This window comes from Carassius auratus, unplaced genomic scaffold (genome assembly GCF_003368295.1).
Source record: "Carassius auratus strain Wakin unplaced genomic scaffold, ASM336829v1 scaf_tig00214388, whole genome shotgun sequence".
NCBI classification, from domain to species: Eukaryota; Metazoa; Chordata; class Actinopteri; order Cypriniformes; family Cyprinidae; genus Carassius; species Carassius auratus.
The window spans coordinates 42079-67629 of NW_020527640.1; the positions used below are offsets into that span (position 1 = coordinate 42079).

The following is a 25551-nucleotide window of genomic DNA, read 5'->3' on the forward strand; positions in this document are numbered from 1 at the left end:
CAAGCTGAGAGATAAAGGTGGTAGCTTTGTGCTTTTGTGTGAATAATTTGTGAAAGGGGCGTGCGATTGTGCACATGCTCACCTTAAGACAACAGGATTGCAATTTTTAACTGCTGCCTCTATTATTGTTGGCTGGACACACAGCTCTAAGGGGACATAATTGGGTAGAGGAAAATGGAGTGGCTTACGCTGGTGAAAAAAATAAATAGCGAAGACGACGAGGTCCCTGTGTGTGAATGAGACTAGGGGATGGTTTTTACATGCAAATTGCATCTGGTCTTCCAACTGTCTAGTTACCTCACCCTTTTAAGCCGCTGGCCCACTCATCATGCTGTTTACACAATAAACACCACAATAAGGTTAATGTCTTTTGATGCATCTGGCTGGATGCAATAGTATCATCAACAGTTGCGTAACCTGGCTCCTGCTTTATTGCTAACAGCTGCCGGGCAACTGCGAATCACGTCAAGTCACTTTTTCTGGGTTTATTTTGGTTTCCTAGGCAACGGAATGGGGCCCAGACGAAGACACCAGGAGGTCCTGTCAAAGCAAAGGGAAGACGGAGGTAACTTTAAACCCCCAGGTTCTCTGTTGAATAGGCACATTTCTTTTAAAACGCTGAGAGCCCATTGGCCGGAGGGGTCGGGTATTGTTGAGGTTTGTGGGAGGGCAATATGTTGAGCTTACTTATTCAGTATTTTAAAGCCCAGAGGTCAGTCATTTCTTTCTTGAGCGTATCATTCGCTGAATGTGAAAGGCAAAATGAAAAATCCACTAGTGGATAAAAGCATTGGCAAAAAAGCTAACCTCTTTTAAATGGATATAAAGACAGGTTCTTTTAACCAACACTAAATCCTAAATTGACTTTTTTTTCTTTTTCTATGTAACATATTATTGTCATTAACAACATTATTTCCCAGAATGATGCACATCTTCTGCTTCGACTGATCTGCTGCCCACTTTTTGAGTAAATTATGAACTTTAAAGCAACATGGCGGCAGTCTTGAATAGACAGTGCATATCACAGTCTGTTCCCTTAGCTGTTAATTTAAGGCACATGGCTTTATGCCTCAGTGGTGTTTGGGTGCTTATCACATCACGTGCTGTTTGAAGTGCTGTCACTTCTACAGTCAGCTGCACAAAAAGGCTGATGCTGTGACTCGCTGATCCAGTGTCAGACAGGATTATTTTTGGTTTGGAGTAGTACACATGAAAGCTGAGGTAATCTCACTCTTTCGGGGCACTCACGGGAAACTGTGTATGATGTGTTTGGAATTAATGTTAATCATTTCTAAAAGAATGTTAATCATTAATATGTCCCTCCAAAAAAAGTCCCAAAAGGATTGGACAAGAATACTACAACAATTTCCTTTCTTTTTTAATACCGTTCATACTGTACTATAGCGTTTGGGGTCAGTGATATATTTTGAAAGAAAGTAAGATTTTTATTCTGCAAGGACGCATTCAATTGATAGAAGTTACACTTACAAAAACGGTCTATTTTTAAATAAATGCTGTTATTTTGAACTTTCTCTTCATCAAAGAATAATAAAAATGGTTTCATGGTCTTTACAAAGATATTAAGCAGCACAGGTGTTTTTAACATTGATAGTATGAAATGTTTCTTGAGCACCAAATAAGCACATTAGAATGGTTTCTGGAGGCTGAAAAATCAGCTTTGTAAATGTATACTTATAAATAAAATATAAAACCACTATTTTAAACAGTAATATTATTCTTGCATTACTGTATGTTCTTGATATTTCATAATCCTACGGTAATTTTTGGTTAAAAAAATGCAGCCTGAGTGAGCATAAGATACTTTTTTTTTTAAATTCCAGGCTTTTTTGCAACTCTAAGCTTATTATATATAAATAAAAGTATCCTATTAAAGATTTAAAAAAGCAAATATTAATTATTATTATTATTAATTAATTTGAATTTATTCCAAAAAAGACCATTAGCATTTCTTTAAGATTTTTTTGACGCAGATTTCCTTTTCTGTAGTATGGATGACTGGATGATTTGCCAATTTACTGAATCCCACAATGCAATGTGCTTAAGCTGAAGTTTCTATTCCCACGATGATGCATGAACCAATGTCTGCTTAAATGTTCATTTTCTTGAAAACCTTCTCACCGTATTATTTGACATTTCACTTCTGTCATAGCAGTGCAGCATACTGCTATTTTTAATTTAAAAAAAATAGTAATTATTATTTTGAACATACATGTCACTTTTATTGTCATACTGTAAAGTGCATCTACTCCTGCAGGTGGAGTGTCAAAACTACATCCGGGTGTTGCTTGTCAACAAGACAGAGGTGATCACCTGCGGTACCAATGCCTTCCAGCCCCTTTGCATCACCAGAGAGGTAAACATCTCTCAGTTAAATGAGCTGCCTAACCTGGAGCCTTTATCAAAGTGTGTGTGTAATCCATACCGTATCCTCCTCTCAGGCAGGGAACATGAGCAGAGTGTTGGAGAGGGTGAACGGAGTGGCCCGCTGCCCCTATGACCCACGTCATAATTCGACGGCTGTGGTGACCGAAAGCGGAGAGTTGTACGCTGCCACAGTCATCGATTTCTCCGGCCGGGACCCTGTCATCTACCGCAGCCTGGGAGGAATGCCGCCTCTGCGGACCGCCCAGTACAACTCCAAATGGCTTAATGGTATGTTAATCTCATCATCTCATGTCTGATAGTCTCATATTCCAGGGATCGTCTGAAAACTTTTGACATTTCTCTTGATGACCTTCCTTTTTTCTGTCTATGCAGCCAAATTGCTGAATGTTGTTCTTCAAAAGAAAATTGTTGATGAGACTTCATTTAATTTTATGTAAGCTAATAGCACTCCCCATAGGAAAAAGTCTACATAGTCTCTGTATACTCTTACTGTATCGTCTCATTTGTGTCTTTTATACAAACTTTAGGAAAAAAATTTGACCAGTGTTATTATCAACTAAAACCAAAGCCATTAAAAATTTGTTACTTGAAATAAAATGAACGTTAACCGAAAAAAAAAAAATTAATTAAAACAAAAACAAACAAACAAACAAACAAAAAAGCTTATTTTAAATGTAGCAACTTGCCAAAGCATAATTTCTCATTTTCTTTTAGTTTAACATGAAGTAAGTACTAAAATAAAAATAAAAATGGATTAAGAATGGATAGACCTATTAAAAAAAGAACTAGTAAAATGACAAATACACCACTAAATTGCTAACACGTTAACTAAAATTAAGATGAAAACTGAAATTATAAAAATACAATTAAAATTGTAAAATATTAATATTAAAGATATTAATCAGTAATACAAAATATTTTTTATATAACTGATATACTAATAAAATTTTGGTAATATTTTGAGGTATATTTCTTTTATTTATCAAATTAATATTTTGTTTTTAATTGTAAAGTCTTAGAAGTCTTAGTAATTTTGTTGTGTTTTTGTTCATATATATCTATTATTCAAATATATCTAAGTATTTATTTATTTTATTTTAACGTTGAATTCATTTTTTTTTGTTTTCATGTAACTAAATGTTTTTTTTATGGTTTCAAATAACCCTGTTCCATGTTTGACCCACTGTAAGTGCATACAGTATGAGAAGTTCTTATATGATAGCAAAAAGTGAGGAAAGCATAGCTGCACTCTCACAGTTGTATCTTTTGTGTCGAAAGCAGTTTTTTTAGAGCATCCCTGGTCTGACAAGCGAGGAACCAGTCAAAGATAGAGACAAACGAAACTCAGCACACTTCCTGCACAAAGTCAAAAGGTGTCAATAATCTCCCAGCTGCTGACACTGTGCCTTCTCCCTTAGAAAATTCATCCAACGACAGTCGAAATGGAATAAGCAGAAAGTTCTGATGCCAAAGCTGTAAATCATACAGTGAGGCTCCACAGAGGAGATGTCAGAGGGTAGTTGAGGTGAAAGGAGAAGGACATAGACAAGGGTTGGAGAGTAAGGATTGGGCGGAGGAGATGAACGTTCAGGCATCCAGCAGTGTAATTATTCCTCATGACCGAGAGAGGGTGAAATTGCAGCTGCAGCGCTTCACGTCACTCAGTCGGCCTGTAGTTTCACTGTAGGTTCACACTTGAGGAGAGAGAAAGACAAAAAGAGGGAGGCGAGATTATTGAAACTTTCGCATTTACCTTATAAATATATTAACACATATATTGACCTTATTGACTAAAAATCTGCACAAAAAAGCTTAAAGTTAGTTTGAATTGCTTTTTTACTTACATAATATGACATTATCTAGTGGTTTACTAATAGTTGCACCGCTGAACAACATCCAGTTTAGCCAAAGTAAAAAAAGAGATGAAGTGTGAATTAAAAATTTATTTCTCAACTGGGGGTCAGTGTAGAAGGCCAACCCGATCTCAAGGCAATTCGTACATTTTGCACAAGGTGGCTTATTCGTATGAATTCGTACGACCACACTCGTACAAATTCATACGATTGTTGCCAAATCGTATGTATTTTACGAGTTGCACAATTCTTATGAATTTGTACGAATGACCTACACCTAACCCCGCCCCTAAACCTAACCGTCACTGGGGTCATATAAAATCGTACGAGTGAGGTCGTACAAATTCGTACGAATAAGCCACCTCGTAAAATACATACGAATTAGTCGTGAGATAGCGTTGAGAAGGCATGAACCTCAAGGGTCTACAACTGAATTAAACTGGACTGTTGTTATATTGGTCGTGCCAGATGCTGACTGAATGTTTTTTTTAACACGGAGCCCATGTGGGGTCGTACCCGAAGTGAGATGTGATATTGTTTTAGCACAGCTCTGATTCAATGAGAAATATCATCATCGCCTGCAGCGTGGCTATTAGCACATGCCTCTCTCCTCTGGTGCTTATTGGGACTCGTAATTCACTTCTCAGCTTAGTGTTTTCCCCTGACTGCGGCTCGCAGATAAACACACACACATACAGGGACCCCTGATGGAGTGGCAGTGTGGAAACGAAGCCATATTTACGTTCAGCATGGAAGAAGGAAAATACCGTTTGTCATGTTCAGTCCCTCACAAATCAGCACACTCACACCCTGCCTGTTTTTAGCTTAGCAAAAGACCTGATGAATTCCTGCAGTCACTGGGTAGTAATTGTTCTGATGTTGAATGGGTCTGTATTGAGATTCACTTTCTTTACCTTGATCTGTGTAAAAGTGTAGTTATGATGTCTCATTGAAACTGAAAGCAGAATAATTTTTTATTTTTTTACTTTTCTAAGGTTCACTGATTGCAAAATGTACCATGGTACAGTGAGATGGTGACATATATCTTCTGTACTGTAGTCTATGATAAATATTTATGTACTAGTGTATTTCCTGATATCAGATACTTACAATGCCAACCAAATAAGCATGAGACTACTCTAAATGGTCCAAAAAGCTGCATGATATATATACTAGCATGATTATATATTGAAAATATAATAATGCCATCATATTTTTTGTTACTTTTTGTCAGTAGAAATTCATAAACAGTCATCATTTATTCATGTTTAAAAATAGATGGATTGAATCAGATGTTAGTACCATGGTATTAAATACAGTAATGTTCAAAAGTTTGGGGTCAGTAAAAATGTCATGTTATACTTTCTAAGGCTGAATTTATTTTATTGATTATACAGTAAAACTAATAGTCATTCTGATGTACTGATTTGGCGCTTAAGAAACATTTCTTCTCATTATCAATGTTGAAAACAGTTGTGCTGCTTAATATTTTATGGAAACTGTGATACTTTTTCAGGATTCTTTGATGAATAGCATTTATTTGAAATAATTTCTAAAAAGTCTTTGCTGTCAATTAAATATGAATTTGTTTAAACTAAAAAAATAAACTAAAAAGATAAATAAAATCAATTTAAACTTTTGTTGACCCCAGACTTAAACAGAAGTGTAAACATATCACTGTATTTCCATGGTGCTTCAAAGGACTTGTATGTCCAAAAACCATGATAATGCCTTAGTCTTTTTATGATACAGTAAAAAAAAAACAACAACAAGCAACCAACAATAGTAATGCCATGGTATTTTATTAGTAACCCAAATTATTTTTTTTTCCTTTACCCACCATGGTACAGTGACTGTACCAAGCAATAATACCATTTTATTTTATATATACCATGGTACTAATTTATACACAGGAGTATTTACACTGCTCACTAAAAAGCAAGACATGAGCCTAAAATAAAGTAGAATTTAGTGTTTTTTGTCAGTGAAGAACAAATACTGTTCTGCCTGTTTGTCTCTAAAAAGCTTTTCTCTGGTTTCAGATGAAAGCACTGAATATAGCACAAATTCATAATGGGCTACGCTGATGTTGTATTACTGTGATTTTTGGACCAGCACATTACAGTGCACAAAGTTCCAGTCCAGTTTGACCACGTAATTCTGCTGCACTTAGTTTTTGGAGCAATATCGTTTGCAGAATTGTATGCAAATACTTCTCTGGGCTGTTTCTGAGTCTGTGTCCTCTGAGATTTGGTATTTATTATATTTAAAATTGAATCAAAAGCAGTTATGGCTATTGATGCCTCTCCTGGGCTTCACAGCATCACAGTAATCTCATTCTCATAAACTGCTGGGATGGCCCCAGCAGTGATTATAGTCATGCCTGTTTACAGGTGAATATCTGTGGCATGCGTTACTAGATGGGCTGGGGAATAAACAGGCCTTGGGGGTAGGACATTATTCAGAGTGTGCGATATTAACTCCGACTAATGCAATCCAGACCAGTGCCACCTGGACCAATCGGACAGCTTTTTATATTCTGAATAATTTTTGCATGTCAAATGCACACAGATTTCTGCTCCAGTCCTAGGCAAGCATAAGCAGATATTAAGAAAGAGTGGAACAGGTATTCAGGCCACTGTTCTATGGAAGTAAAGTCCTTGTTTTGGCATTTAAACCACTTTATGCTGCATTACTGAGAGTCCCGCTGTAGACGTACCCATTTGAAATGCTTTTTGTGCCTGTAAGGTATTTAGCCACGCTTTTTTCCCTTCTTCTTTAGAGCCTCACTTCATCTCGGCTTATGATGTGGGTCTTTTCACCTTCTTCTTCTTGAGGGAAAACGCTGTGGAACACGACTGCGGTAAGACGGTGTACTCGCGGGTGGCGCGGGTGTGTAAGAACGACATAGGAGGTCGCTTCTTGCTGGAAGACACGTGGACCACCTTCACAAAGGCCCGACTTAACTGCTCACGGTCGGGAGAGATCCCGTTCTACTACAATGAACTACAGAGCACCTTCTACCTGCCCGAACAGGATCTCATCTATGGCATCTTCACCACCAACGTGTAAGTCAAGTTATCAAACACAATGTCTGCAATATACTGTACATACATGTTAAATGCATATGCTGGGACCTGTACAGCAGATATGCCTTGTGTTCTGGCACTGCTAATACTGGTGTAAAAATTACTTATTTTATATTATATATTATCTTATTTTGATGGATATATTTTGTTCATATATACATGTGAATGTTTAAGAAACCCATGTTTTGTGGACATATTTTGTCAAGATGAACAATTTGAATTGCACCTTAAGTAAACAGGTTATGGATCAGTTTTAATAAATAGGGAAAATTAGCACAAAACAGTGCCGATATTCTCTTTGGTACCTTCTCCTAGTAGCAACAATTGCAGGTAAGGTGTAAAAATAACTTTGTCCTCGTCTTATCAGCACTAGTTCGTCACTGTGTATTAGTAAATCCTGACAGTACTATTTTAATGCCAAAAGATGGTTTGCGCTGGCAAGCAGTTATTAAAACTGGCCCTAAGTCTGTTTCTGTCTTTTCAAGAAATGTGAGAAGGCCTTAGAGAGTAGTACAGGAATATGCTAGATCACATCCAACTCTGTTACAACTTAGCACTACAAATTAGCACTAGATTAACAAGTATATTTTTGCCTTTAATTGCAAGTCATTTTGCTAACAAAGCATTTGCTAAGAATATGAATTTAATAACATTAGGAATTAACGGCTAATAATGACGCCAGCAGCAGCTGTCACAGCATTTTCTTAATAGATCATCACCAAGTGCTACTTCCGCGTTATATTCATACAGTATCTTGCCCTGCTCTTGGAAAATATACTTCCTGCTGTTTACTGCATATAACTTCATGTATTTGATTCAGCATGCAGTATGCAACAAAATCACTTCGACCCAACACCTCTTGGAGATTCTGTCCTATAGGATGAATAACTTATTCATTACATTCGATTAAATAAATGGAAAGCAACATTTTTGTAGAGATATTCCAGAAAATATGCTGTATGTCTGCTAGTGGTGAGCCAACATTTTTTATCAATCACTTTTTATCACTACTTGACAGTATGCATGCTAAACATCATGCAACATCATTTCAAATAGCAAGTAGTATGGCAGTATATAAATCTCAAGACTCTCCTTCTCTTGCTCTCCTTTCCTATATTTCCCCCTATGTCTCTCTCGTTCTCACTCATTTTATCTCTCTGTTTCTTTTCTTTTTTTTTTTTCCTGTCCCCTTTCACTCACTGCCCCAGTAGGAACGGAATATGGTAATGCAATCAGAACAACAGAGTCCCCATCTGTGTGGTAAATTGAACACCTTAAGCAATGCTCCCTGGGGTTTGGGGCTGCAAAACAGGTAGGGTGGGCAAAGGAGGAGCGGAGTGAGAGAGAACGCAAGAGAGCAGCCAAAAAATGCCTGAAAGTGTTGCTAGTAGTTTGTCCCAAGGTATTGGCAGCATGACTGCATACTTTTATTAAGCTGAAGGTGTCAAAGCAGTATATGTCCTCCATACTGAGTTTACAGACGGTATCAGCTATATTAGATGTATTGTAAAAAGCAACTTAAGTAATGGAATTAACTCTATTAACTCTTTTCAGTGTTTGGCATGGGCTTCTTGGCTGTTTTATGATTATTATTTTTCATAAATTTAACTTGAACATTAGAATGTTTCATTCAATTGCTGTTTCTGCATTTTATAAAAGCAATAAGTCATGAGTGCTTGCACTTTGTAAAGATTTTTCCGTAATTTTTGTAAATTGGTTTTCTGCAATGGCCAAAATCACTGTTTTTCTTTCTTTTAGTGCTTTTATAAAACTTACTACATGGCTCTCTTGATTCAGATTGGTCAGTCACTGCATTTGGTCAAATAATTTGCTAGTTTCATGTTCCACTTATCACTCTGCAGTCTTTTTTTATCCTATTTAAAGGGATACTCCAACCCAAAATTATTATTTTTTTCATTAATCACTTACCCCAACGTTGTTCCAAACCCATAAAAGCTTTGTTCATCTTTGGAACACAATGTAAGATATTTTGGATGAAAACTGGGAGGCTTGTGACTCTCCCATTGACTGCCCAGTAAATGTCAATGTCAAGGTCCAGACGAGTATGTAAGACATAGTCAGAATTGTCCATCTGCCATCAGTGGTTCAACCGTAACCTTATGAAGCGACGAGAATACTTTTTGTATACGAAATAATTACTTTTTTCAACAATTTGTCTCCTCTGTGTCTCTCCACATCACCAAAGTGACATTTTGTAGAATATCCAATAGACACAAACTGCATACATTATTCTGCATCAGCTGCGTCACAAGGATATGTTTTCTACATGTATTTAAGCTTTGATTACAGTAATGTGGAAAGACATGTTATTTTTGTTTACTTCACATACAAAAAGTATTCTCGTCGCTTCATAACGTGGCAGATGGACTATTCTGATGATGTCTTTAATACTTTTCTGGACCCTGACAGTGTACTTTACTTGACAATCATTGGGACAGTCACAATCCTCCTGGTTTTCATCCAAAATATCTTAAATTGTGTTCCGAAGACAAACTTTTATGAAGCTTTAAGAGTATGAAAGACATGGGGGTAAGTGATTAATAACAAAATTTTCATTTTGGGGTGGAGTATCCCTTTAAGTAAAAGTAGTATTCATTTATTTGCTTTCGATGACCCTTTCTAGGAATATTTTGCAATATAATTGGACATCTTCCCCATGTCCTTACATTTTGGTATGATTAAGAAGGAAAGTTTCTTTTTTATTTTCTACCTTTTTAATTATCTTTTTGAAGGAATAGTTATCATCCTCATTTCTGTCAATCACCTGCAGGTTAACTGGGTGGAACAGCACTTTTGGCAGTTAATGTGATGACAGACAACCCCTCTGGAAAACAGATCTGTGGGTGTGAATGAATACTTCTATCACGAATGCGCACACTTTCATGCCTGAATTACAACAAATACAGAATAACAGCCAAGTTCATCTCTTCGCTCGCTGTGATGCAGCATGACAAAATCCACCTTGAAATGAGTTTTGTTGTACCCCATAGCAGGAATCTTCGCTTCAAGTTTATTCCATCCATATTTCTTTCATGTAGATGTATGGAGGTGATGATATTAAGGCTTTCTGCTTTCTGTTGTTTTTCATCTGTGTGTTTTACTACAGCATTGTAAAATCGGTACACCAAACAGCATACATTAAATATAATTTTGGTTGCACTTTATTTTACAGTACGTGTACTAACATGTACTTATAGTGTACTTACAGTGTATTTATCTAAGAAATTTCTGGTAATACAAGGTAACTACAATGGGGTAGGGTTATGTTTAGGGGTAGGTTCAGGGTTAGTACCTATTTATTACATAGTTATTGTAATTACTATAATAAGTACATAGTATGTACATGAGGAACAGGACTGTAAAATAAAGTGCTACCATCTTTTTATAATATACTTAATTTTAAATATGTAACATAATATAAATAATGAATAATTATATTTGATATAAATATGTATTGCATTTAAATGTAAAAGTGCTATAGAATATTCTGAAGAAGTTTCCAGAAGTTTTTCATAAATACTACATTATTGGCATTAAAGTTGCTATGTATGGTTAAAAAATTATAAATTACAGACACGCAGATGAACTATATGATTATTATTAATCTTTATGAACAAATGCTTCAGTGCACGTTTTTCCACAAGGGCAGATATTGTTATGCTGTAAAAATATTTATTAATAATCTTGCCTCAGTCCTGGCTGTGGAAGGTTGCTGAGTTGGCTCTTTGTCTTTTTTGCTGCGATGCAGGTATTCACTGAAGTTGAAACACTGAAGTAATGTATTTTCTTTTTTCTCACCTTTTCCCCCTTGAGTGCTGTCCTACTTTATGTCTAAATCAACTTTATGGACCTCTCAGATGACCTCAAATGACCCTGTGCTTTTTGACATATTGTCTATTCTGTCATCATAACTCAACATGACTTCATCTAAACAAGCATGTGATCTACTGTACGTGTCGCTTGGAAAGCTCCGAAGTCATCTGCTCTCACAGTGAGAAGACTTCATTCCCATATGTTGCGTGTTATACTGAGCGTGTCATGGGATTTGCTAGAGTAGGTGACTTTCCAAAGGGTTATAGGACCAAACTCTGTACTTTACTTTTACACACCTCAACAGCCTTTAAAACTGCATCATCATCTGTCTGAAAGTCACATCTGCACAAGCACAAATGCAATAAACGCCACCATGACTTAGCTGAGGCATGCATCATTTGACCAGACAATGCATTTATGCATTTTTATGCATGTATATTATAAACCTTGCTCAAACATGCATACACTGCATTTGCTGTTGTACAAAAGGTAATTGTTAGCTCCTCATTTTAGTTACATTCTGACTAGTTGTAAGAATAAATTGTATATTCTTGCCTTCAAGATCACAAATATAAATTCTGAGAATGATACACACGAGTGGTGCAGTTCATTCTAAGCTCAACTTTATTTTGCATTGGGTGGCACATATATGGTATACAGTATTTTTGCAGAAGAGAAACAATAGACCGTCTGGAAAATACAAGCTGAATAAGCATAACTAACTTCATTATGTAATCAGATAAACTTGTCATATAAGCAAGGTTCAAATCTAGCACATCAACTCCAGCACACAATGTCCCTAGACACAAGATGTTCATGTGGACGAACAGAATTTCACAATGGCCACTTTGAGACAGTCGAAGACATGTCTTACTTAACCATGAACATTCTTGGGAAATAGATCTTATGTTTCCTGCAGTAATACACTTTCGTATACATCACAGTACAATGCACAGGTTGGGTTGTTCTTTCAATGAAGTCTCAGCCAAGCATATAATGCTACTACACTAGGCTATGTTTGCAAATTGGCATCATACAGTTGAGGTCAGAATGATTAGCCTCCTTGGTACACATGAGCAAAGAAGGTTAAATCTGCATTGTATATCCTTTCCTTCAAAATAAATCACAAATGGTGGAAATGGGAATTTTCAATGATTTAGCAAATACAACCACATTTTGTGGAGCTCAACAATCTTCTGCTGCACATCTATATAGAAGTATATTCTTTGGTTTTACTTATTACTATAGATGATTAAGGAAATTTGGCCTTTGTGTTACCTCCTTTTTATATTCCTGCAAAAATGTAAATTCCAGGGAGTCATGGCTGGACAATTTTATGGTCATAGTCACCTTGGCATGCTTAAAAAAAAGTGATTATGATTGGGAATATGCTTCATAGCTATTTTATTCATAAGAATTTCTAGGGGTGCTTATAATTGTGGCCAACGTGTTTTGGAGAAAAATATTTGTACTATGACTAATGTCAACCTTACCAAAGTCACAAGTGTTTTACAAAATTCTGAACTGAAGCAGATTTGGTTCACTTTCAATTAAAGATTTTACTATGAATTTGAATTGAATTGGTCACATCCCAAAAGAAGCTGAATTGTAATTTGAATTGAAATGACAGGTGTAGTTATCTCTATTCTAAAGGAATTAGAGTGATTATTAAAACGTTGTTATTCTTACAGTTATCATCCTTGGTGTGAACTAGACTTACAGTGACTGAATAAGAAACAACTGGATCATTGGAAGATTGCACTACATGATGTGGAAGACAACTAGCCAGTTTGAGTTATTCTGGTTGTAGAATGTAGAAGATGCTGCCTATATAGGCAGTCAGCAGAGAAGCAGCTCACTAATGCTTTTCTTCATCTCAGTCTGGTGGTGGATTAGGAGATACCCCCTGACCATGTAAAGCGCTTTGAGTGCTTAGAAAAGTGCTATATAAATGTAAGGAATTATTATAATAATTATTCATTTTAGAGGTAAAATCTCAAAAATCAAACTCTTGTAGTTTCTCATAACAAAGTTTCAGAGTCTTGCTTTTGAATACTAGAATGAAAGGAGAAATAGCTTGAGATAATTGGCTGTCCTGTCAGAGCCTGCTCTGTCCTCGCATCCTAGGGTTGACCGGTTTATAGCTCATGTTTCATCTGCGCATCAGCTTTTTGAGCTACACTGCCAAGAACCTCTCATTTGACCATGCTAACTTTCCATGTCAAACCCCTCATATGTAGTCCCCAGGGTCGAGCAGCAGAACCAGGCTTGAATCTTCAAGTCCATGCCTCAACAGGCCACATAACAAGAGCCCGAGCCAGACACCAGCGTCTGGCAGGCCGAGTCCCCCTCCTGGAGCTCTGCTCGTGGGCCCATCTGTCTGTGGCTTCGGTGTTACCACCACAATTATTGCTGTTCATTTATGTGCGGTCTCAACAGCACACAACAATGAATCTGTGATCCTCCTGGTTGACCTCTAATGATCCCATGCTATTTATTTTTTTTAACATGTGACATCTAAATATCTATATAATCCACTGTAACCTTCATAGTTAACTGCTGTGACTATAATAGCTTCAGTCCCTAAGGGCTTCTGGCATCTCTCTAAACTCTGGGCATACTGAAAGATCAGGGGACATTTCTCAGGGTAACAGGAAAAAAACACTCTTCTTTCTTTGTCACCTCAACGGCTTCTGAAATTGCACTGTCATCTGTACAAAATTCAGTGTGAGTCTGGTAACAAGAATAACCACCCAATCCATTCACTGTTGAGCTCATCTCTGCTCCTGACAGCTTACTTGGGTCTCTGGGCCACCTGTCACTCAAATCAATGGAGTTAATTACGTCCCAATGCATTTGAGAATGTTTCATGCCAGAAGAAGCTGACAAGATCAGCCTGGCTGAACCGATTATGAACTTTTATGTTTGTCTCAAGATTATGGATTTGTATAATTGTGCACAAATACAAACACCACACACACACACACACACGTTTTGTTTTTGTGAAAAGTGGGGACATCCCATAGGTGTAATAGTTTTTATGCTGTATAAACTGTATATTCTATCGCCCTTCACCAACCCTACACCTAACCCTAACCCTCAAAGGAAACTTTATGCACTTTTACTTTCTCAAAAAAAAAAAAAACATTCTCTATGATTTATAAGCACTTTGAAAAATAGGAACATGGGTTATGTCCTCATAAGTCACCCTCTCCTTGTAATACCTGTGTCATACCCATGTCATTATACAAAGTTGTGTCCTGATATGTCACAAAAACAAGAGCACACATATACAGTATTTACCTGAAACTAGATCACCAGTATTTATATATCTATTTATATTATATATAATAACTCATTGCATGTTTTCAAAGTACTAAATTGTAATCATCTTTCTTTTTTTGTGATCCAGGAACAGCATTGCTGCCTCTGCAGTTTGCGCATACAACCTCAGCGCAGTCACGCAGGCTTTCAACGGGCCCTTTCGCTCCCAGGAGAACCCTCGCTCCACGTGGCTGCCCACCCCGAACCCAATCCCTAATTTCCAGGTGCATCATTCCCCCTGAATGTCTTTTACATTTTGTTCTTTGTGTGTGTGTGTGTGTCTGAAACAAACAGCCAACAGATAAATTCTATCAACCTGGCACTGTGAGAGTAATTGCTCAATACCAGCTGGGTGTACCTGCATGCATCGTAATTCACAGTTTTTGTCTACTTTCCTATAAAATGACATGGTGAGAAGTTTGAAAGTTTTTTTTTGGTGAGTTTATATTGCCACTGCCCTGCTTGACCTCTACACTAACTAATGAGTCTAACCCTAATGACACTTCCCAGTGTGGGACCATAGAGGAAGAAGGGCCTAATGAAGGACTGACTGAACGCAGTCTGCAGGACGCCCAGAGGCTCTACCTCATGAATGACGTGGTTCAGCCCGTTTCTGTGGACCCGCTGGTTTGGCAGGATGACGTGCGGTTCTCTAAATTGGTTGTTGACATTGTACAGGGGCAGGATACTTTGCACCATGTCATGTACATAGGCACAGGTAACTAGTCGAAGTCAAAATTAATCACTTCAGTTCTGTACTTTTCTTGTGCACAAAATCCTTTTAAATCATGTCTGCAAATATTTAACCTACAAATACTTATAACTTATAAAAGTAATACTTATAAAAATAGTATTGGTTAGCATTAGTTATGCAGTCTTGTGTAATTATGCTTTGCCTTCTGTTCTGACTTATCAGAGTATGGAACTATTCTTAAGGCCCTGGCAACCACTAATAAGAGCCTGCAAGGTTGCTACTTGGAGGAGATGCAGCTCTTCCCTCCTGGTCTGCGGGAGCCAATCCTGAGCCTTCAGATTCTCCATGGCGACAGGACTCTTTTTGTGGGCCTGAATGACAAAGTGCTGAAGATCCCTCTGGCGAGGTGTTCCAGCTACAAAACAGAATTGTGAGTGTCGTGTCTCTTCTGATTGTTTTGTGCAGCAAACAGCTTTAATGGGGTCATGAACTGCCTTTTTTATTATTTTGTACTGTTCTATAAGTTCCCCTTATTATGTTATCAAGATTTTTACATGAAAAAAAAACATAATTTAGAAGTAGTAGGCTATTTTCTGTCATCATTTTAAACCCCTCATCAAAACGCTCTGTTTGAACTGGCATGGTGGATTGTAGATTCGGAAGTAAACGCCACTGCTATGATTGGCTAACACTTGTGTATGTTTGACAGCCTACGGCCTTCACAGATGGACACTGCTCTGAGTTAGGTTTAAAATGCATAAATACTACGTACATATCAAACAATCTGTAATAACAGAGCCAATGTATTCGGTACAGCATTGTCTTTAAGTTTCAATCTTTCTGAAAATCCAATGTTGAATTGCGCCTTGTTTGTGAACGTATCCACGGTCAAATAAAGTAAACAAAGGACCAAGTTCTTAACTGATGCGGTCTGGAACTTAATTAAAAATAAAGTTCATCCACTCTTTCCTAATGTTAGGATCAGAAGGAAGGCAATGCAAAGACAATTGTACTGCACAGAGTCTCGTTGTCTTCAGAGCCATCTTTATCATTTGATTTCTGCGTAGACCCACATTGCCTTTCTCGTTATTTACACCACATGCGTGAATCAGTGGGCGGGGCTTAGCAGGCAGTGCTGTGGAATCTTTTTCTGCGGAGGTGGCGTTTAGCCACACTATTACATCATAAAGTGGAACATTTCACAACCTGTTGTTTTTGCAGACTAGCTTCAATATGAGCTGCTTACCAGAAAAACTTACCAGAAAGTAATTTGTTTTTATAGTACAATGACCTTTTAGATTCCAAAAGATCAAGGTAATTTTGATTTCTCAGTTAGTGACCCCTTTTACAATCAAAGACTTCATTTATGACATCATTCATTCATCTAAAATAATCAGGCAATATATATTACATATGCAGGAAGTGTGAAACTACCTATTTTCAAAATGGACTGGTTGCTGATTTGTCCGATTATTTAGCCTTAACGATGATTTGAATATTTATTCTGGTTTTAGACTCATTGATGACCTGATTAAATAAATTCTTAGGGTGACGCTGACATAAAGTGCGCTTTTAGGTTCAAAAACAGCTAAACAGCGACAGAATGGAACAGATTGCAGATTGATCTTGAAGACACTATGCTCATGGTGAAACACATTGCCCAAATACATAGGTCTAAATGCATTTAAACAAATGTATTTGAACATTCATTCAAGTATGAAGTATGCAAGTATTTAGCAAAGAACATACTTTTTTTGTTTTAATTTGATTTAAATTTAAATGATTAAATTAAATAATTATTAATATCAATAAATATTTACTTATTTTGATATTCTTAATAATATGAATATTAAAATGTGTGTCTATATACCAGGATAAACCAGCCAGCTTCTAGTCAACCATTATGGTTGTATTTCTTAGTATTTAAACAACTTGATGCATGCATTTTGGGCCTTTTAGATTTCAGGGACAATAAATGCTTTCTCATTAGACTGAAGGTGTTGGGTGACAGCAGACCCAGGTTGATTTACATGAATGGCTCCTTTCACACAGGTAAAAGCTCTTGTTACCCACCTCTGTGGAATTATACCCTTGATCTGTCATTGGAAAAGAAATTCCCCCTCACGGGTGACTGAAGCAGTAAGAGGAGCGCCGTTTGACAGCCCGTGTGTATTCTATCAAGGCTTTCCATCAACTTCCCACTCCAAATGCAGGGTGGGGACAACAGTCAGGCTCAATTTGCCAGAGGAGCACATAGAGCGCTCTGTCCGCTCTCTCTTTGCATGCCGTGCATGAAGGTGAAAGATCGAGTGTGGGTTTGGATGAATAAAGGAGAGGTAAAGGAAGCTAGGAAGGTTCAAAGCAAAGAGGAAGGGTGCCTTCTTGAGTGAATGGTTTTCTGTGAGGGCAAATTTGACTGCAAGCTGGTGATTAGTCAGCACTTTGATTTCACTTCTCAATATGTGTGCACGCTCTCTCTCATGCACAGAAACACAGGCTATGTGGTGAAGGCTGAGGGTGTTGAATACTAAGCAAGGTGTAGGTGAGATGTGAGAGATGAAGCGGAAGCGAACTTTGCTAGCTCTATTTGAAACCCAGCAGGGAGGAACAATCACGTCGGGTTCCAAGGGCAGGCCAGAAAAGAGAGTCCTTAATCCTTAATCCCTAATTTCCTTTTGATTTCTGCCACATCCTGAGCACATTCACCTTCAAACACAATACAGCATCGCAGCTTTGACATTTCATTAATGCTGTACACTTATATGAAACTTCATAGTGGTGTGAGATGACTGCATATGAGCTGCGCTCAAGAGTCAAGAGGTTTTTATTCATTTCCTCCTGTACCAGTCAGCTTCCTCTTTTTGAGCTTTGACTGAAACGAATAATCATGTTATGGAGGATAAGGTGGATAGCTGCTTCTAGAGACTGTTGATTATATTATGGAGTGTTGGATGTCAAACCATATTTATTTGTATAACGCTTTTCACAAAACACATTGACTTAAAGTGTATTTACAAAGTCATACTTGTGTTTACAATGCCGTGATGTTTTAATACAGAGCACATTTTTGTTGGGCAATATAGCGATTGTATATCAATGATATATTTAAAGTGTATTTCAAAAACAACCCAACACATTTAGCATAGAATAGGCAATTATTTATATTTATTTAAAATTTTATTAAATATATTAGCATGTAACAGCACAATGTTGATATATATATATATATAATATATATATATATATATATATATATATATATATATATATATATATATATATATATATATATATATATGTATGTATATATAAATGTTTATAGTAAATATACCATACCAACATTTGATGCAATAGTTGTTCATGAAAAAATAAACCTTTGGCCATTATTTCTTTCTTTCATGGAGCACAAAATGTCTTTTTTTGTAATAAGCAACCCAGTCTTCGTAATTTCTTATTTTGTGTTCCTCAGAAGAAAGAGATTTTTCTTTTAGCTTTTTCAGAGCCTAGAACTGTCACAGAAACATGTCACAATGATTCTCTGATATCTGTCAAGTAGTGGCAACAATTTGTCTAACAATGCCTTATACTCCAAATGTAAATCTGATGATTTTATGGTACTTTTTTTTTTCTTTTTTCAAGGTTTTATATTGACACCCCTTATTGTAGCACCAGGCACAATGATGTTTAGCAAGTTGTTTTTGGACCAAAGCAATCTAAAGAAAGTTACTGTAGGTCAAATGCAAATAAGGCATGTAAGATTGCATCGGTGATGTGAGAGACAAATTCTGGGTTGCCCTTGTTGCAAGGAAACAAATCAAATCAATGCAAACAAAACAGAATAGCAAGAATAGCAGGCTTTCAAAATATAATGGCTCGGTGTATAATTACTTTAAAATCATTCAGCTTATGTTCACAGTTGCTGCCCTTGTGCCGCTATTTTCCTTTACAGATGAAAAGAAACAAAGAGAATGCTCCCGAAGCCTTGCTGGTCTTGCCTTTGGAGAAGTGTTTATTAATGAATTAATCAACACTGTTGGTGGCTCTGGCTTGAAAGCAGTGCAATAATTAAGCTTGATTCCTCGAAACTCTCTCTTCTGCTCATGTTCGTGGGCCTTAGACTCTCGCCCATGATTTGGAAAACTAATTTACTCTGATCAGCCAGCTGATTGTTTGATGGGATCTAAAGCGACCAACCGGCTGGGCCAGATCGATAATCTTAAAGAATGCAATTCCTAATCAAGGACGAAACCAATGTGGAAGCTGATGGGCTGAGTTCATAGCGAGACTTCCAGTGACGACTAAACGCTGAGCATTGGTGGTGTGGGTGGGATAAAGGTACTCCTGATATTCACCATTTACACATATGTGGCAATGGACCTTAAAGTAAGGATGTGAAAACGGCACTTGACTAAAAAACGACTGCTTGACTAATTGGTCTTTTGGAAGTAAGAATAAATAGTCTGTCTTTGGGTTCACTTGTCCCTGATTCAGCCAACAACACACAGTCTTCCAAAGGTTTTTCAAGGAACAAAGAACTTTGGAAAATACAACATGACCTGCGATCATGACAGCTTCTTACAGCTTAATTTTCATCAAATTAATTGATGGCGTCTTCCCTGACTTAGTTCTGTTATTGGTGAAGTATTTTACATTCAACACCCTAATCAGAGACAGCAGCGCAGTTAGCTGACAGTTGTGATGATGTGTAGATGATGAGATGATGAAGTCTTGGAGCGCTGTTAAGAATGTGGGTTTGAGGTTACAAACATCTGTAGCAAACAGAGCATACAGCAAACAACCTAAACCACAAGCTTTACTTAGAAAACCACAAATATGTTTTTACAGCTTTCCTTTCCTGCTTCTTCTGATGTGGCAAACCCATGTTCCCATGTCTACAGAGATGCTTGGACACTATTTAGGATGTAATTTTGGATGATGACATCCTTTTATGTGGGATTTTGGCTGTAGCAGTCACTACATGTTTCAGTTTTTAGACCTCTCTTGCTTTATGGATGGTGGGGTGTAGAGCTGGACCTTAATGTTTATTTCGGACTATTTTTAAGCCTTGTTACTGTATTTAATGGTTTTTTAAAAGTATTTTTTGTATCATAAGCTATGAAGCTACTTTAAAAAAGGGTCATTTTTATAATCAGGACTGTTTAAGTACATTTAAATTGTTTAATGTAAAAACTAAAACAGTAAAAATCTTGTTAAACATAATGAAGGCATATCAGTAAATGAACACAAGTGAAATGTTATTAATCTGAAAATATTTAATAGTTTTCATTCACAGTACCAATCAAAAGTTTTTTGTTTAATGAACCTTTTTAAGCAAGGACACATAAAATGCATTTAGGAATACATTTTTTTTTTAATATATACAAATAGAAAAGAGTTATTTTAAGTTGCAATAATGTTTCACAATATTAATGAATGAATGCACAGGAATGAATGCAACCTTGGTAAATATGAGATTTTCAGAAATATTTTTAAAAACTTACTGACCCCGATCTTTTGAATGGTAGTGTATATAAACCAATATAACAACACATGCTAATAAACAGGAATATTTAATAACGCACAAGTCAAAGACGCATTGTGAAACTAATCTAATAACAGTCTTAGATCTCAGGATTTAAGGATAATTATTGGTTTGGTTTGATCTTCGCAGGGAGGGAAGAATTGTGAAGAAATGTGATCCATCCCTATTGTATGCTTAACCGTAGGTTGCACCAGCACAATTGTCTCTGCGGTAATGCTGCATTCATGATGTGTTAAAATTAGCGCAATTACCAGCTGAAAACCTGAGATTCTACTCTGAGCACATCCTCAAATTCTTTGTTTCCATGGCAACCCTCACAATGCCAAAAATGTTCCATATGTGCTTGTGTTTATGACAGCAAAATATTTTATCATTACATTAATTAACCTTTATATAATTTCACCATTTTAAAAATCAGAACTAAGAAAGTGCAGCAGGCTGTAAAAGTGAGAAATATATATAGATGTAACTTACTACATTTAATTTTGAAGAAGTTTTCATGCGGTTTCCAACTTCGAAATGTTTTTTTCCCAATCAGAAATTTTTCCCGATCACAAATTTACTGTGCCTTGCTATGGGAGCATCATCAAATTCCATGCTCATGTGGTGATAAATATATTTCCTGAAGGCATTTTCTGCTTTACCTGTGGCTAAGCCTTGTAAGAAATTCTCATTTCAGAGGCCCCATCTGACCCAAAACAATTTACAGCTCCTGTTGCCGCCAGCTTGTCAACAGGGTGCTAAAAAACACCAGGTTTGAGAGCTCGCAGCTTGTTTGAGCACGCTGCCCAGCACTTGAGCAACTAGAGGAGCTGCAGAGAGAGGAAAAGCAGGGAAAGAAAGTAATCAGAAGGTGAGAGCATTTATTACCACTGGCTTTTAACTGACTCTCCACTGGCAGAGTCCCAAAATTGAAGCCATTTTTCTCATGCGCTTTCTCCCATTCTTGATTAAGACAGGCAATATGTCTCAAACCCTGCTGTCCTGAACTTCTGACAAATAGCATCTTTTCTTCTCCTAAGATGAAGCCATTAAAGCATCTGACCATCTTATCTCTGTCTGCACTAAGCTGTCAGTGATTGCTGTGTGTGGAAATCTCTCAAGCTGAAATTTATAGGACCTGTTTGGTTCTGGCAGCTTTCTAAAAAAAAACGTGGGGTCATATGGAATTTATTTGTAATTTTTTTTTTATATACCGTTTCACTGGAATGCATTAATAGTACTGTATCTAACATCATGCAGAATTTATTTGATAAACATAGTTTTTCATATACAAAAAAAAAAAATTGTGTGTGTTACAAAACTAGTAAACCTGAAGCTGGTTTTATTGATTCTGAGCACAGTGCATCCACAAAAAATAAAACCTCGGCCCTTGTTTACAACGAAAAGGTCATGAATTGCTATTAAAAGGATGGCAATAACTATTTGCCTTTGTTCATCTTTTTTAAAGGCCTATAAAATAGACAGTATTTTTTACAGCCCTCCCAATGACTTTAAAACGTCTATTAAACCAACAAGGAGAAAGAAAGATTGATCGTCTTCTGTCCATTGTCTTGCCACATTGTTTTATGCGTTACTTTATTTTTTGCGCTATTTAAAATTTTACAAGCAATGTCTTCTGGCTTTGCTCCTGAAGCGGTGCGCTGTAAGGAAACCATGTTAAATTATACAGCAGTGTGATTCATGGCAGTTCGTGTTGCTTTTGTTTTAGCACTTCTTCCATGCACAGGAACCTTGGATTAAGGTGCAATTCTTTGAACTGGCCCTCAAGTGCACTAACTTATTTTTTTCTAGCAGTCTATTTTTAAAAAAAGGTGAGCTGTGTGACAGGTTGCAAGGCTAGACGGCAGTTTTTCTGCTGTGCTTGTTCTTTTCCTTCGGAGACGGTGGTCATTCTGTGAAAATCTCTCCTTATCGAGTATAAGTTGCAGAACTCGGGAGAAACCTTTAGGGAGAAACCTTCCACCTTTAGGAAGCCATTAATTGAGGTTTTTTCTTCACTAGGTCAGCTGGCACAGTCCTGAGAGCAGCCGAGTCCTGGCAGTGCCCCAGGGCCGTGTACATGTCTCCTGAGCTCATCAGTAAAACCGGCAACCGGAATGTCAAATCAGCATTCCTTCCATGCCGGCACATTTTCATAGTCTTAAGAGATTACATGGACGGCTGGCTTTCACTTTGGTCCGCGGGAGTGGATCTTTCCAATGTAATTAATGAAATCACTGCGAAAGTTTTTGTTTAAATGGGTATTTCTCACAGGTCAGCGCCCTGAGGGCTTGTGTTTCTGCCCTCTGTAATGCGGGGTAATTGAGCCTTAGATGTGCATGAGGTTTTACTCTCCATCCTCACATTCTTTTAATTGGCTCGGGTCATTTATGTCTTCAATTGTGCACTAACTGAATAACGCTATGGGTGCTTCAGCTAATTTACTGTTGTTTATTCCTGTTTCATTATAGCTCCTGTTATATTCAGAGACTAACGAGAAGATGATAATCAGGCCTGTTTCACGCACCTCAAGTCTGATGCAATTGGTGCATATTTGTATATACTCATATTGACAGGATGCAGAATTCACACTGCATGCACCCATTTCTGAAAAGTCTTTGGACTGAATCCGGATGACTTAAGCAGTTTTGCATAAAGTTGAGCATTTCTAAATGTTTTGATGCTCACTGCTTGTTCCGCTCTACTGTCAGTCCCACATCCCCCACATGAGCCTGCCCTTCAGCTCCTTTAGATAATTAATTGAAAATGCTTGTTTACTTTGGTAAACAACCTGGAACTCAACAAACATGAATGTGCTAATTCAACCTTAAGTGCTGTTATGACAGGAAAAATTAAGTACTGGTGTAATATATAAAATACTTGTATAGTATATAACATTTCTAGTACAACCCTCTTTCCTTAGCTCAAGTATGCAGACCTCTTTGCCACATGCACTAGAATATGTATTACATTGAGAGTTACATTTTCAAATAAAAAAGCAACATGCTCGTTTTATAAAGTATGCATTCCTATGTGCTTCATTTTGGCTGGATTAAACAGCTGTGGTGTGATGAGGGGTGAACGCAGTGCAAACTTAGGCTACAGTAGATGAGGAACCGATTGCTCCCCTATGATATTTTGTAAACTGTATTTATGAAATAAATATAAAGAACAAAACTACACATATGCAGATATTATAACAATCTAATGATAAACACACACCTTGTCCTCTGTTTCTCGCTCTGTGCCGCCGCGTTCTGCAGATTGAAGAACACGTTGAAAGACTGGGAGGAGCCGATCGAAGTCCGTTTTCACATGAAATTTAAAGGGAACTGAGGTGATAACGAATTTGTGTGCAGTTTATGGAGCTAATCACAACATTTTATGGGGGTGGGGGTGAGGGGAGACTGAATAGTCATTTTAGGCCTAACGACAGCCATGCTCTATTTGTTAATAATAACATTTCACCTTTTGAAATAAAGCATTATATTTTTTATTAGTTGTGTGTGTGTGTGTGTGTGTGTGTGTGTGTGTGTGTGTGTGTGTGTGTGTGTGTGTGTGTGTGTGTGTGTGTGTGTGTGTGTGTGTGTGTGTGTGACACAGGTATTACAAGGAGAGGGTGACTTATGAGGACATAACCCATGTCCCCATTTTTCAAAACGCTTATAAATCATACAGAATTAGTTTTATTGAGAAAGTAAAAATGTTAGGGTTAGGTGTAGGGTTGGTGTCGGGCCATAGAATATACAGTTTGTACAATATATAAAACATTATACCTATAGGATGTCCCCACTTTTCGCGGAAACAAACGTATGTGTGTGTGTGTTCGTGAAATTGGTATTAAAAGTCACTGGTAATGAAATCTCACTGGTATCTGCTTAAATGGATTGTTTGGTGTTATGACAAGCCTAGTTCCACTGAAAAAGAGAAATCATATAGAACTTAAACAACACTGCACACATGATGACAGAACATTCACTTTTTTGGCATTTAACAAGAGGGTCGTCCAGAATCTATGTAAATTCAATTTTTGAAGGATGATGTGCTCCTTTTGCCTTGATGTTCCTGACAGAGTTGAAGCATTGGAGTGGTTTAGCTCGCTTCTCGGCAGGATGCAGTCTTGGCACTCTGCACTGTATCAACACTCTGTGTGTTTCCTCAACCTTGAGGCTGGAATGCCAGAGGGCCAGCGCAAACAAACTGATACACTTGTGCCAAAAGCAAGCCTTTCAAGCTAAAGGGAAGGTTGTGAGGCTGCTGGTGCTTTACTAACACACCGCCCCAAATTCCTGGGCCCTTGAAATGGCTCTCATGGCTTGACTTCATTAGTGGGTTTAGATTTAATTACACCTTATTAGGCCTCTCTTTTTTTAGCAGCTAACAAATATTGAATCAATTTCGAGGTGTTGCTTAGCAAGAGTTCTGTAAAAAGGATAGGAAATTCTCCCAGGCGTGGTTTAGATTTGTATCAGGGAACTGTAGAGCCTAGGGCTGCTGTCAGTTAATGTGCAAGCTTTTTAATCTACGATGTTGGGCAAGGGAAGCAGATGTTGGATGTCTCTTCAGTTTAAAAGTCAATGTGAATGGCTGTTTGCAACCCGTTTTTCTTTCACTACCTATTTAAGAATGCAGAAAGATGTTCAACTTGAGTTTAACCAGGTATTTTCAGAGAATTTACTGGATCGTGAAAAGTGGGTGTTTCCCAAAATAAGTTTTGCCAAAACAATGCATAGCTATTTGACATTATCTAGTAGCCTTCATGGATTGAGTGATGTCAGAAGAAAAGTTTATATATATATATATATATATATATATATATATATACTG

At 37.3% G+C, this 25551-nt stretch overlaps 1 protein-coding gene across 2 annotated transcripts in view; it reads left to right on the forward strand.

Annotated features, from left to right (window-relative positions):
* The window catches only part of LOC113091942 (semaphorin-5B-like), a 64171-nt gene that overhangs the window by 23912 nt on the left and 14708 nt on the right, over nt 1-25551 (forward strand). For both annotated transcript variants that reach the window (XM_026257622.1, XM_026257621.1), the window contains exons 4-10: nt 503-565; nt 2276-2374; nt 2460-2673; nt 7042-7327; nt 14595-14730; nt 15017-15224; nt 15423-15630. In XM_026257622.1, the coding sequence (XP_026113407.1) occupies nt 503-565; nt 2276-2374; nt 2460-2673; nt 7042-7327; nt 14595-14730; nt 15017-15224; nt 15423-15630 (1214 nt within the window). The remainder of the gene's footprint in view (nt 1-502; nt 566-2275; nt 2375-2459; nt 2674-7041; nt 7328-14594; nt 14731-15016; nt 15225-15422; nt 15631-25551) is intronic.